Raw genomic sequence first — 14,676 nt, forward strand, 5'->3', positions numbered from 1 at the left:
GCCGCCAGCTTGCCACTGCGGCCCAAAGTTCTACATCTACCTCTGGTTCAGACAATAAAATTGTTGTACATACTTCTACCCTTTTACTCTGTCCCCATTGTGCTTCCAGGATGTCCCAGTGTAAATCCTTGGGTAATGAATATATCACAGCGAGCTTATGCGGAGGTTCAGCCCTAAACTCAGCACCCAATGAGAAAACTGGTGGGGTAGAAATGACCACTGAGAATCTCTTAGGGAGGTGCTGTGTGGGGCACTTTATAGTATCTTTCTCAGGAAGCCTATGTGCCCGGATGCTGAAAGTCATTGGAAGTTTTTCAGTTGAACAGCAGATGATGTTTGGCTTGTGTTTAGGAGCCAAGCTGTTTAAGGAGTTCTACTGTTGTGCCTTTAAATGCCAGACTCACTCTCCTTGGAACTGAGGCTGGTTGAATGGAATTCTCATCTTCCATCTCCTACTCACGCTGAGGTATATGTTCCCTGGGGGAGGGGGGAAGTGAGGACGGTCTTTTCTTTTTATCTCAGAGAGAGAGAGAGAGAGAGAAGGAGGGAGGGAGTGGGGGAGAGGGCCAGAGCAGGAGAGAGAGAGAATCTTAAGCAGGCTTCACTATCCGCACAGAGTCTGATGTGGGACTTGATCCCACGACCCTAGGATCATGATCTGAGCCGAAATCAACAGTCAGAAGCTCAACCGACTGAGCCACCCAGGCGTCCCAGAGGGTCTTTTATTTACACATATACACAAGTGCTTCTCTTTCTTTGGTCAAACTCACATAGTTGAATTCATATATGTCACACACATTGCATATGATTCCATCATTCTCAAGGATACACCTACACAGCTCACCTGTGCGCAAAGGAGAAGAAATTGGTGTCTTGCACAGATCCACAGACTTGTTTCAGGCACTGACACCAGTTTTAACTAATGACAAAGGACAATCCTATATTATACCCAATCTTCTATTAAACTCAGGGGCTTAAATTGTTCCCAGTTGAAGACAGGGATCATGAAGAGAACACGTTTACCTGCAAGAAAGCTGTTTATGGAGAAATAGGCTTTAGGTTTGGGCTATTCCTCAGGGAAATGAAACCTCTGCCTCCTAGTTTATGTGCAGACCTGATTCTGAACCCCAGCTCTGCCAATTATCAGCTCTGTGACATGGGTACACTATTTCACCTTCCCGAACCTCAGTGTCTTTAGGTGTACAATGGGCATCGTGACACCTCACAGTTTATTAAGAGAATCAGATGGGACCATGTATGTCCAGCACCTCCCATAACACTGAAACATAATAGGTATTCAATCAACCTTGGCTTCCTGAGAGTCCCCACCAGACTTTGAAAGCGAAATCAAGAGAGCTGGTTGAGTAGTTATGGCAATTGACTGCTAATCTGTTGTGTTCTGAATACAGAAATTTCTATCCTATCCTAGTTCATTGTTTTTCAGATGCAGTGTGGAAGAGTAGAATCAGCAATGAGCCCAAGAGACCTGGGTTGAAATCCAAGATTGAAATTTTAACCGTTGGGTAACCTTCAGCAAGTTATTTAACGTCTCTGTCTCCTCCCATGTAATGAATGGGTAACAGTGCTTCCTGAGGATCCGCTGACGTGATAGATGTTAAACACTTGGTGTACCCCAGTACCCGATGGGTGTCCACTCTCTCTTTCCTTGTCCCACCACCCGTTTTGTTTCTTTCTGCCATTTGTTTCTTTTTGCCACTCTCAATATCCATCATAACTATTTCTTCCTTTCTCCCCCATGTATAGAATCTCCAGAAATGTTATTAGAACCAGCATTTGAATGAGACCTTAAATCACTTCATCTAACCATTAATTTGATTTATTTATTATTATTTTTTAATGTGTATTTATTTTGAGAGAGAGAGAGAGCGCACACACACACGTGCATGAGCAGGGGAGGGCAGAGAGAGAGGGAGACACAGAATCCTAAGCAGCCTCCAGGTTCTGAGCTGTCAGATGCTTAACTGACTGAGCCCAGGCACCCCTAACCATTAATTTTAGAGCCGAACAAACTGAAGTCAAGTAATCAAGTTACTTGAACACAGCTAAGAGACCACACAGCTAAGGTTATGGTCACATTTGATGGAGATTTCCAGGTCTCTTAACTTCGGGTCTAGTTTGGATTCTTTTCTTTCCTTTCTCTTTCTCTCAAGGCAGTTCAGACGAGAAGTCCCAAAAGAATTAAGAATTATATGAAGGGATGTTTAATGTCATTAGTAAATCAGATAAATATACAGCGATCAATACTGTTTAATTGGCAAGGAAATGTCAATTCAACAGCAAGCAGGGGTCACTTCACACTTGTTAGACTGGAAAAATCCAAAACCTAGGTGGTGCCAAGCATGGGGCAGGAAGGTGGTGGTGGAGAAAGGGTGCTGTGGGCGACCAGTCAGCGCTGTGATTCTGGAGCGTGTCTGGCAGTACATAGGTTAAGTATATCCAAGCTCCGTGACCCAGTGACTCTGCTCCTGGATATAAGATGCTCCATGGGGGCCATAAAGGAGGCGTCTGAAGGAGCTTACTGTGGAGGGGGTGGAGGCGAGAGGGGAACGGATGAATACTATAAGACATCTTAGAACACGTGGGTGTTAGAAGCAACGGATGAGAGGTGTTACACAGGGGAACTTGGAAGGGAGGATCTTAAAAACATTGTACTGAGGTGAGCAAACAGATGAGACCTATAATAAAAAAACATTTACATAAGTTGAAAACACTTGCACCCAAATACACATCGTGGAAGAATGTTTACAAACAAAGGGCTTTACATTAAACACGTGAAAATAGTTGCTGACAGCGTTCCTGCATGGCTCAGTTGGTTGAGTGGCTGACTCTTGACTTCAGCTCAGGTCATGATTCCACAGTTGGTGAGACTGAGCCCCACACAGGGCTCTGTGGTGACAGCATGGAGCCTGCTCGGGATTCTCTCTCTCCCCGTCTCTCTGCCCCTTCCTGTTGGCACTCTCTCTTTCTCCCTCTAAATAAATAAACTTTAAAAAAAGAATTCTCGAAAAAAATAGTTGGGAGGCGAATAGGATTGGGGATGAAAGGCAACATATAAACATACAAACAAGCCAAGCGTTATCCCCCTACAGCCACACAAGACAGTGACAGATGATGTGGGAGGCACAGGGTCCTAAGTGCCACCACTAAGCTTAGGGTGACTATCTGACACTCAGGAGTTGCCTAATGTCTCATGAATGACTATGAATAAAAGTCCAAGTGGTGACCTCATCCAGGACTTTACCAGTTCCCGGATGTTATTCTCCTGGAGGTGCTGGGAAATCCATGAGGTTGTGTGGTCTGTGGGAAGGAGGTAGACATCCTACCCACTGTAACAACTTTCTTCTAAAATGTCCCTTCTCTACAAAATAAAATGCCAAGTTATTTCTCTAGAAGATATGGTTTATTTGTTTGGTCCTAAGTGAGACATATATAAAGGCTGAAGCTAGAGCAGACCTCTCTCCATTACCTAGCAATTTACTGGCACAGGTTCCTGTGTGATATTTGGTAGAATATATTACTGTCACCCTTTCTGTGAGCCACACTGTCAGGCTAGCCGTGGCATTTAGCTACTCTTACTGGTAGGAGCCTTCTAAAGAATTCTCTAAGGGCGGACCTCAGGGTTTGCCCGCAGTATTTCGGGAGTTGACATATCAGATCCTTCTGCATCAAGGAGAAGGGGTGAAGCTTGTGCACAGAATAGGAATTTAGCCAGTGGCTGGGTTCATCTGATCTCTTCTAGTTCTATTTCTTCTTCGTCTCTCTTCATTAATCTCCTTGGTGTTTGTTTCATTTTAATCTTCCTATTGGCCTAAATCAGGGTTCCTAACCTAAGTATTTGGGGCCCGATAGTTGTCATGGAGGGCCATCCTGTGCTCTGTAGGATGTTTAGAAACATCCCTGGCCTCTGCCCACTAGATGCCAGTAGCGCGCCCCCCTCCCCCCCCTCCCCCCCGCCACTGTGACAACCCAAAACATCTCAAGACATTGCCAAATATCTCCTGGGTGCAAAATCACCTCTGGTTGAGAAGCACTAGCCTGGACAAAGAACCCGGGGGACACATCAGCACTTCTGTATCAAATGTATTTTAGAAAGGTTCTTATTTGTTTCAGGATACATGATGTAGCCTTTCCTTGGCTGACTCCGTTAGGTAAATGTTTAAAACCAGAAGCTCCGAGAAGATGGTTCCAGGTAGCCATCTGGCCAAATCTACCTGTGGCAAAAAGATCTGGGCCTACTTCCTGAGTTTATCCAGAAACAAAACAAAACAACACAAAAATGGAATCCCTGGTCTGAGCTACTTGAGTAATTAGGGAAAATGTGGTTTTTGTGCCCCTACTTTCCAGGGTCATTGCTCCTGTCATCTGTTTGCCTTGGCCAGGGATGATGGCCATGCTCGGCAGAGGTGCAAAGGGAGGCTGGAAAGAGGTGAATGTTGGGATCACGTCTCTCAAGCTGTGCCAGGGTTGGGATCCTTCTCCTGGGTTTTCCATGATTTGCAATAAGAGAACAAGGCTGGCATTCTTGAATTGATTCTTTTGACTCAGTGGCCATTTCAGTGGTGAAGACCGTCCTAAAAATTAGGGTTCATAGAACTAAGAAAAACAGAACACACATGAAAGGATTGAGGCTCTCCGTGAGATGGTTGGATAAGAGGAAACAAGGAAAATCCTTGGTTATTACTGTTAATACCACACCACTTTAGAAAATGTTTATTGTGGATCGTGTAAATGATGATTGTGATGAGGGAAGGGCAGGTGGAATCAGATTTGAATTTGGCTCTTGCTTAGGAGTACAGTTGTCATGCTTATTCCAAAATTAACTGATATAAGAACAGGTTTAGGGAGGTTAGATGCCGTAAGATGGTCCTCTGACTTCAAACCAGGGGTGCTAAATCCCCTAGGATTATAGTGGAAAGAACAGAAGCAATTAATTGTTCTCTAGTTCCACGTTTTGTGGGAAAGAACTTTTTTTTAAATGTTTATTTATTTTTGAGAGACAAGGAGAGAGACAGAGTGTAAATGGGGAGGGGCAGAGAGAGGGAGACACAGAATCTGAAGAAGGCTCCAGGCTCTGAGCTGTCAGCACAGAGCCTGACACAGGGCTCAAACCCGCAAGCTGTAAGATCACAACCTGAGCCAAAGTCAGACGCTTAACTGACTGAGCCACCCAGGCGCCCATCTAGTTCCACGTTTTGATTGAGGGGATTGGTACACACACTGGGGAGGGAGAGGCACTTGTTGCCATGGTGGTGAGGCCTGGGGATGTAGGGTCAGGAGTGAAGGAATGACAGGAAACACTGGTGAGAAGGAAGATGTGGGAGACACTGGGAAGCATATGAAAGAAAAAAAAATGAAGCCAAAAGAGAAATGATAAGCTTTCTTGAATGAAAGAGATTAGAATCCTTTTGAATAAAGGGATCTTGACAAGTGAATGGCTAAAGTGGAAAGGAACAAGTCCTTTCTTCTGCAGAATGGTGGGGGCATCGAGTCCAGCCGTGCCCATCAACCAGACATTGCTGCCTGGGCTCCCAGCCTTTTCCGTAACCCCCGTCAGTCCCTCACAAGGGATGAGGCAGAGAAGAGCCCAATTCCCAGCTGAGACTATGCAATTCAGAGGGATGGGGCTCGTTCAAGTTCATAAAGCTACACAGGCAGAAGTCACACGCCAGTTTGGTATTCCTCATTCCGTTACACCACATGGCTGCTGGGGCTCGGCGGGTTCTCAGAGAGTAGACGTTATGACACGAAGATTTTGGAAAAATGATTGAGCATGGAATCAGTTTCTCTGAAGAAGGAAGAAGCTAGAGGGGGAACACACTGAAAAAGATGATGTGTGAGTCTTCAAATGAATGGTAAATTTTACATTTCTCCATTCCATTTAAAAGGTGCTTTCTCCATGGCTAAAAGTGACCACCTGGAGTGGTAGAGGCCGTGAGCCATGAAGTACACAGGATGATTCAAGAGGGGAGAGAACAGCTCTCCTTGTTTCGCGGAGGGCCAATCATCCCTAAATTCTTGGACGACAGAGAAAAAGCTCACGGGCCTTTACCTTCACTGTCCTGTGGGCAGGCATCAGGGCACAGCTATGTCCAGAGGGCAGAGAAAGAAGGCAGCAGATGGGGTTTGGCCTCACTGTACTCTCTGGCTGGGGGATTATATCTAATGCACGAGCCTGTTCTTGGAAGGGACAAACCAAAAAGACTAAGCCGCCAGGCCATGTGACCATTCATGCAGGGGTAGAAGTTTCCAGAGCTCAGGAGAAAAGGGGCTAAGCAGGCAATGAAATCAGGCCCCAGAGAAGAAATAATTTTGTTTTTGCAATGTTGGTCTGTCTTGGGTAAAAATTCATTTTAGAATGAATAGAGGATATCTTCGTCTGATCTGGGCAGTTGCTGGCTTGAATCTGTAGCTGAATTCAACTACACAGGCTCATTGAATGAGTCATTATTCAGTTTCCAGTGCCAGGAAGAAATGGAAGGCCACCTCAGAGTCTGATGAAATATTGAGGAGATTCAATAATTCTCTGGACAAAGGTGCATAAGGGATGGATGGAAGCAGAGACGAACGAACACTCTTCTAGTCCTCCATGAAACCTATGATTCTGCTTGTGTATAATTTATCACCTTGGATTTATGAACAAAAATTGATTATATTTCAAAAGCAGCGAAGTGGAAATTTATTTGAATTTGAGCAATAGCTAAAGCCAAAGAGAAGAGAATAGAGGGACTTAAGTTGCAACAGCCAAGAAAATAGCATTAAGAGGCTGGGGGAGGGTTAGGGTTCCTGCCTCTCAGTGGTGTTATGTCGGGGCTTGATGCTCTAGTCCATGCTTAACGCTTTGGGAATGTTGGTCCCTTCCTAGGTACTAATGCTCTCAAGCAACATAGAGAAGCATCAATGTATAGTGTTTCTTTCAATATTATTTCCTTTTAGTCTTTTGAGAAAAACCCGTTAATGTAAATGTCACTACTGTCATGCAGCTGGGGTGGCCCAGTTGGATGCAATGTCTTGCAAAAATGTGCTAATGATAATACTGCATGTTGGGAGGAGTGGGGAGGGGTAAGGAGGGGTTCTGCCAACTTTCCTCTGTCAGAAAAATGGAGAGGATCATGGCTGGGCTCGAAGAGGGAGTGACACCCTCCTGTGTGCACGCATAAAAGACCAGGTAGACTCAAGCAGGGAGGACCCAGAGAGGTTGTCAAGGCTGGAGAAGCTCAGGTATGGCTTACGTGGGGCATCCTCCAGAATTCTGGGCAAACTGCTGGTAGATCCAGCACCTTACGCATGGCACAGCACAGTGAGGGAGCACCCAGGGTAAGAGTGTGGGCTCTTGAGTCAAATAAATTTGGGTTTGAATCCAAGCTCTGTCACTTTCTGGCTATGTGATTTTAGTCACGCTACTTTACTTTTCCAAAGGCTCTGTTTTCTTCGTGTTTAAAATGGAGAGAACATGGCATGCCTGGGTGGCTCAGTTGGTTAAGCCTCTGACTCTTGGTTTTGGCTCAGGTCATTTCATGGTACATGAGTTCAAGCCCCACATCGGGCTCCATGCTGACGGTGCAGAACTTGCTTGGGATTTTCTCTCTCCCTCTCTGCCCCTCCCCTGCTTGCTCACTCTCTCTCTCTCAAAATCAATCAATCAATCAATAAATTTAAAAAATAAACTAGAATAAGATGGTGAGAATAGTATATTGACCCATAGGATTCTTGTGAGGATTAGTGAGATTCTCTGTGAACTTTACGCACTGCTGCCTGGACTTGAGCACTTGATAAAGGGTAGCAACTAGGGTTACTTTATTTCGTAAGTCATATGTAGTCGACCCTCATCATTCAACAGAAATAGTGACAGCAGTACTCCTAAGACATGGCCTTCCAGACAAAGTTGGAGGCCCCAGCCAATTGCAACCCCCACAACCCTTTGGAGGGAGGTGGTCAACATCCCATCCGCATTGTGCAGTCCTGGACCCCCTTAACCTCCCAGCTCCGAGATCCTACCTCATGCCAAACAACCTGGAAGACGTGGTAACTGGACCCAGATTGGGACATGATTGGGATTTTTGCTTTAAGAGTTCAAGTTAAACACACTCAAGCCTTGTTTTTCTTTGGTTCCATATCATTTGGTTATTCAGGTTCCTTGTCCTTCCAATTTTTCTCCAGTGTTCAAGACCAAAGAGTGGATATGGAAAGAACAGCAATGGCGGCCAAGGGTGTGGTAGGGTGCCATCAGCTCCCACACCCCTTCCACTAGGAGGCTGGCGTGTGTCAGACATCTTTGATCGCCCCATAGGAGGCATTGCCAACACCTCATGGTTTGAAAACTGTGGCAAGAAGTAAGCAGCAGAGATAGCAAGAGAAAATATTACCACTTGAAAGGAGGGATGGAGTAGAAGGGAAGGATGAAGGGATGAGAGAATAAAAAGAAAACAGAGAAAAGGAAATTGAAGGGAGATGGAGGTTGTGATGCTGATAGAGCTTACGCATCAAGAAGTGATAATAGTTCTAGAAAGGAGTGAGACAGAAAGCCTCAAAGAGTCAGAATTAGGAAGGGGCTTTTGAGGCATTGTGTGACCTAGCTCCCTCAGTTTATAACTGAAGTGTCGAAGAAAAGAAAAAGAGGGGAGGAGAGGCTCCTTTGTCTCCCTATAGGCAAAACCAGGGGACTGGACTATCTATCTACAAAGCTAGCAATCTATGAATTATAAGTCATATATATATATATTTTTAAGATTCCTTATTTGGTTAAGATATGTCACTGTGGTCTGTGTAACTTTTATGAAAGTCACCTTGTAATGGATGATGTGAATGTGTTTGATTTTCTCAGTTCTCAGACACTCAGGATCATAATGCCCTTCAGTTTAAAAAGTAGCTTATACAGTGTGATGGCTTTTTAAAAAGTTGACCAGTCCTTAGGTATGTTCTGGAACTAATGCTGAACTTCTGGGAAAGTAAGAATCTAGGCTAGAACCAGGTCCTAGACCTTTCTGGTATTCCGTTGGGTGATGCCTCAGCTTGCTCATTATTAAAATCTACGATGTCTGTTTCCTTGGTGTCCAGGTTTTCCAGTAAGTATAGCACATCAGGAGAGGCTCGCGAGCCAGCCACAATGTTGATTCCACTGGTCTCTGAGGATGTTTCTGTGTCAAGTGAAAGAACAGGCTCAGAACTGATGGGATCTGGACTTAGGCCTGTCAGGGAGGCGTGGCTGGACGCCAGGAAACCGGGGAGGCTCCACCGTTTGGGGAACTTGTCATTATCATTAGGGTCTTCCCCAGAGGCTAACGTGAGGATGTTTCTCTCATCTTTGGCTGAACTAGTCTGGGGACTGGGGTCCCTAGGAGGTGTCCCTTTCTCTGAGGGGAATGCAATCAATCCCACAGGCACCTCCTGCTGTCCAGTCCTGCTTGGCTCAACCCCGGTAAACTCTGCGCTCTGGATGGAGGCAGTGGAGTCATGTGATGTGGGCACTGGTGCCTCGGTCACTGTGATCAGTACCTCGGGGACCTGCGGCATTTTGGTGGGGGAGACTCTCACGCTCGACTGTGGAGTCAGGCTCTGCAAAGTGCTTGTCCGGCTGGTCTCCCTGATCGTGGACAGCTCCCCCAGGCTGGAGTACGCCTTGGGGTTCCCCTCTGGGGAGCAGGGTTGCCTTTGGGCGGGTGAGGCACGGTGGGGGCTTCTCGAGGGCACATCCAGCAGATCTCTGGCTGGGCTGACGTCGCCACTTGGGGGGAAGAACATGGAGCTGTCGCTGGCCTGCCTGCCATAGCTTCTCCTCCTGGGGCTGACGGGGTGTTCGTGGGCACTCAGGAACCTCTTGACTCTTCTAATCATGGAATGGCGCTGGCTGTGCTTCTCGAAACTCCACAGCCACTCCTCACCAGGGAGATCCGACCCGGACAGTCTGAAACACACAATGGCAAAATGCAGGCAGAGCAGTTTCAGGGCCCCAGCTCTGTGGGCAGAGTCTCAGAGATCAGGACTGAGTTTTGGATTTTCACATTACAGATTTTGAAATGGGGGAGACTTTAACTTGAGATTGTCTGGCAGAGATTCTCCAACCTTTTGGTCACAGGACCTTTTCAAACTCTTACAAATGATCAAGTACCCCGAAAAGAATTGTTTATGTGGGTTACAGCCATTGCTACTTACTGTGTCAGAAATAACGGAGGAATATAAAAAAATTGCACACATAAGAATGTACAAGCACTCATACCATGAAATGTTAAGTGATGACATCATCACATAGCATGTAGCTTCTGGAAAATTCCACTTTTCCAGAAAGTCAGGGAAGAATGAGAATGAAAAGGTGAATAACATTTTAGTGTTGTTACAAAAATAATTTTGACCTTAAGGACTTGGGTCTTGGGGTTTTGGTTTTTGGGGATTCCCAGAGTTCCCCACACCACACTTTGAAAATCACTCATCTACAGACGTGGACCTTAAAAAGAAGATATAGTGTGTATTCTTTCTCCTTTATTGCAGGTGAACCAAGGTCATGAACTAAGGATCTGTAACCCCCCCCCCCCAATAATGCATCATAACCAAATTCAAGACAATGCAAAAACAGCTCACATTTACATTTATTTAAGGACCTCCCATGCCTTAATGCAGTTAATTATCATATTCATTGTGTGAGTTGGTACTATTATTATTCAGATTTTACAGACGGGGAAACTGGGACCCAGAGAGATTGCTAAAGACAGTGTAGCCATTGAGGGCCAAACCCAGAAATCTGACTCCAAAGCCTTTGTTCTTAGTCCCTTTTATATAAAGTCTGCTACCTGGATGTCAAGTGGTGAGGTAGAGCCTGGGGGGGGGGGGGGGCGGGGAGGGAGGGTGCAGAATAATGAGTAAAACACAATCCTTGCCCACAGGTAATTTGTTAACATCCCTGGTCCACTCATCTAGGGTTACAGAAGGAGAAATGGGACCACACCTCCATCGAGGAGGGCGGTGCGTGGTCTCTCGACAGGGCTGGGCTCCCCTGTGATGAAGTTTGATAGATTTGGTAATGTTGAACTTTCAACATTTGAGACATAAAACGAATAACCCTAGCCTTTTGAACCTTCTTCTTCAAGGCTGAAATAAAATGGATAATTGGGATAACAGCGAGGGCTATGGGGTCGCAAGGCCTGCTCCCGCCTCACATTACATGGTTGTCTCATGTGTCGGTGGATTTGTGGTCTTAATGGGGTTCAAAGAGGAGCTACTTAAAGCCTTGCCTTTAAACCGCAAATGCTCACACCAGCTCCGGGAGCAACAGTGCTTGGTCCGCCCTGGTTCCAATGTTCCTATCGACAGCCCTGGTGACAAGATGCCTTCACAATGCCAGGTGCGCTTTGTGTGACACGGAGGGGAGTGTCGGGGCAGCAGGATGTTGGTGTAACCTGAAAGGGTAAAGTGAGCAGCAAAGAGAACATCATTCCTCCGTGTTTATGAATAAAAGATGGCTGATCGAGATGATTAACTGGCTAAGTGTCCCAGGATGGCGTCCGATTACAACCTTGTGCTGTTATTCTAAAGCCCCAGCAGTGCCCTTGGCTACCAGATAGCCTCTGGCCCACCTCGGCCGTGCATGGCTCCGATTCGGTTACACCAACTTGAGAAATGCAGACTCATGTCTCAGAGGCTCCGGTGACCCAGCTCGCCGAGTTTCATTAGGTCAGATCTCCAGTCACACCAGAGGAGCGACAAGCGCAGTTGTTCACTAAGATCGCCACGCTGGATGTGCCCTGGGAATCCAAAGTAGGGCTGCCAATCTCTCTTTATAGGGCGAGCCTCTGTCCTCCATTTGAGATCTTGACTTTTTATTTGCGATTTCTCTTACTCAACCACTTCTAAACCACACTGCCTTGTAAGAATGATAAAAATCTTCCAGGGGAACCTGGGTGGCTCAGTCAGTTAAGCGTCTGACTTCCGCTCAGGTTCTGTATGATCTCATGGGTTGCGAGTTCGAGCCCCGCGTCAGGCTCTGTGTTGACAGCTCGGAGCCTGGAGCCTGCTTCAGATTCTGTGTCTCTGCCTCTCTCCCGCTTACACTCTGTCTCTCTCTTTCTCAAAATAAATGTTTAAAAAAAAAATCTTCTAGGAAACATGTTTATACTATCATTACTTCAAAACTTTGTAAATCCTAAGGACAAAATTTTCTAACTATGCTGATGATGGACATGTATATTCAATGGGGGCAAGAAGATTAAGGCCCTGCATCACAAATTAGAGAAAAACAGACCAGTTACAAAGAGCAAACTGCAAAAAGGCCAGGGCTCTTGCTAATGTTCTACTGGTTCACCAACTGACACTGGGCAGGGCTGCCAGTGACACCCTATTGTACCTTCCTGCCTCATGAGACTGTGTTGTGGACGCATGAGAATTATCCACTTACCCAACTAAATTTATTGAGCATCTACTATGAGTAAATCTGTTGCACCAAGAACTGTATAACACAGTTTAAAAGGAGGGAGAAGGCACGTATATAATTAGCTAAATTGGGACAAAGTAAGTTTTTGAGCTGACTTTTTGACATTGAGAAGGAATCAAATGGGCAGAGCATTCCAATGGAAGAAGTGACTTGAACAAGTAAGCCGGGGGAAACTTTAGGGTGTTTGTGTGTGAAGATGGGAAAAACTTGAGTTGTACAAGCACAGAATAATGTCAGGCATAAAGCTGAAAAGGTAGCCTTGGATTGTGTTAGAGTCTTATGTACCAGGTAGAGGGATTTGGACTTTATCCCAAAGGCAGGGGGCAACTATGGGCTGCCTTTGCGAACAAAGGGCATAGGTAGACTTGTGCTATTTTGTGGTAGTTCTGGAAGAACTACGTGGACAGCAACATTGATGAATGTTGTCGTCCAGAAATGCTTTGGGTAAGAAACACGACATGGGAACTTTCTACGCTATTAGTCAGAAAGACCTATTGGTGGGTCTTTGGAGGAACACTTGGTGGCCTGTGCTCTGGGGGGGGGGGGGGGGGGAGGGGCAGTTTTATGGAGGTCATGCTGAAGTGGTAAAGGAAGCCTTTTGGGTGTTTATGTTGTCAAAGAGCAGTCGTGAAGCTCCCCGCCCCCACATGATGAACCCAATGACCTTTCTTCCAAATGTGTCCGTGAGGGAATGTTTCACTGCCAGTACACAATCCCTATCTCCTTTCTCTGAAAGTCACGGTTCCCAGTAGGACATCAGAAACCGTGGTTTAAGAACAAAATGGTTTAAAGCTTAGAGCACACAGAACAGACTACATTGAAAGATGCTCCATTTCCCAAGTTGGGCGACTTGGATGTACCTTTTAGGTCCTTTCAGACTTTCTTCTCCTTCTTATTTGGTTTTTAAAGTGTACTTTTGGTACAAGGTTAGTACAATCCTGAAGCCCAAATATCACACCACTTAAAACACTCCAAAACAACTATAGCGGAAACATTATATGGTAGAATATAAGCACGCTCATTATATTGCTATACATTAGAGAAGGTCAGCTGAAAAAGGTTCTGGAATTTGCTTGGACTTAGATAGGCAAGTAATTAGAGCTAGGAGGACATTCATGGAAAGTGCCATGCAGCCATTATTGTCCAGAAGATGGAATTTGAGAATTGCCTCTGTGGTGAGGAAAATGATTTATTCGGGAGCTCGCAGAGCCAGGATCTCTGCTGCCTGGGCTGATTCTAACTAGCTGTGTGACCTTAGGAGAGCCACTTAACCTTTCTGTGACTCAGCATCATACTCGAAAACTAGTGACAACAATACTTCCTCTACCTGCCTTAGAGGCTGTGGGGGAGTTCAAAAGAGTAATAGATGTGGAAAAGCTTTGAAGAGTAGACAATACGAAAAGGACTCTGTCAATGACTGGCAGACTTTCAGAGGTGATTTCCAAGTCATTGTTGACTTCTCGCACCTGCTTGGAGGAAATGATAGCGTCTGCCTGAAAGTTAATCCCTTTTCTCCTCCGAGAGTGTATTTTTAAAATGTCACTACCCAGGGGCACTTGGGTGGCTCAGTTGGTTAAATGTCTGATTCTTGATTTCGGTTCAGGTCTCGTGGTTTCGTGAGTTCGAGCCCCGCGTCGGGCTCTGCGTTGACATCACAGAGTCTGCTTGGGATTATCTGCGCCTCCCCAGCTTGCACTCTCTCTGTCTCTCTCAAAATATACTTAAAAAAGTGTCACTACACCTTAGTGCTGCCATCTGACAATGAACACCTTAGAAGGGATGACTCTCACGGTCACTTAATGGTTAGACGAGGGCACTGAGTGAATGGAGAGGAAGCATAAGGACAGGAGAAAGCTGATTATTTGGGAGAAGGAAGATGGGGCCGATCAGGTGGCTTTCTTGCAGACATTGCCAAATCCTGCAGTTAACATTTATTGCACAATGTAAATCCTCAATACGGAAGAGATGAGAATGAGGAAGGTTGTGCTATGTATTGGGCATTATTTTGAAAGGGTGGAGAAGGGTAGGTGTGGGAGAGAGAACAGGTTATGTTAAGCCAGGCGGGCTAGTTGGTTGTAGCCGAGTCTAGGAGGGAGAGCAGGCGTCATCCTCCAGGTCTCACTGGCGTCAGGATTGGGATATGTTATTTCAATCGCAACTGTTATAAAAGACCAACAACCCGCACTTTCAAAATATCTATTGGGCACCCAGTGAACCATCAGCCCCACAGTCTCCCT

The 14,676-nt window shown here is 45.7% G+C and overlaps 1 protein-coding gene across 2 annotated transcripts in view; it reads right to left on the minus strand.

Moving 5' to 3' along the window:
• Positions 1-8,818: 8,818 nt before the first annotated feature.
• BEST3 (bestrophin 3) overlaps positions 8,819-14,676 on the minus strand; it is a 37,574-nt gene continuing 31,716 nt past the window's right edge. For both annotated transcript variants that reach the window (XM_047867061.1, XM_047867062.1), the window contains one exon: positions 8,819-9,922. In XM_047867061.1, the coding sequence (XP_047723017.1) occupies positions 8,980-9,922 (943 nt within the window). In that variant the 3' untranslated portion in view covers positions 8,819-8,979. The remainder of the gene's footprint in view (positions 9,923-14,676) is intronic.

Source organism: Prionailurus viverrinus, chromosome B4 (assembly GCF_022837055.1).
Source record: "Prionailurus viverrinus isolate Anna chromosome B4, UM_Priviv_1.0, whole genome shotgun sequence".
Classification (NCBI taxonomy): Eukaryota; Metazoa; Chordata; class Mammalia; order Carnivora; family Felidae; genus Prionailurus; species Prionailurus viverrinus.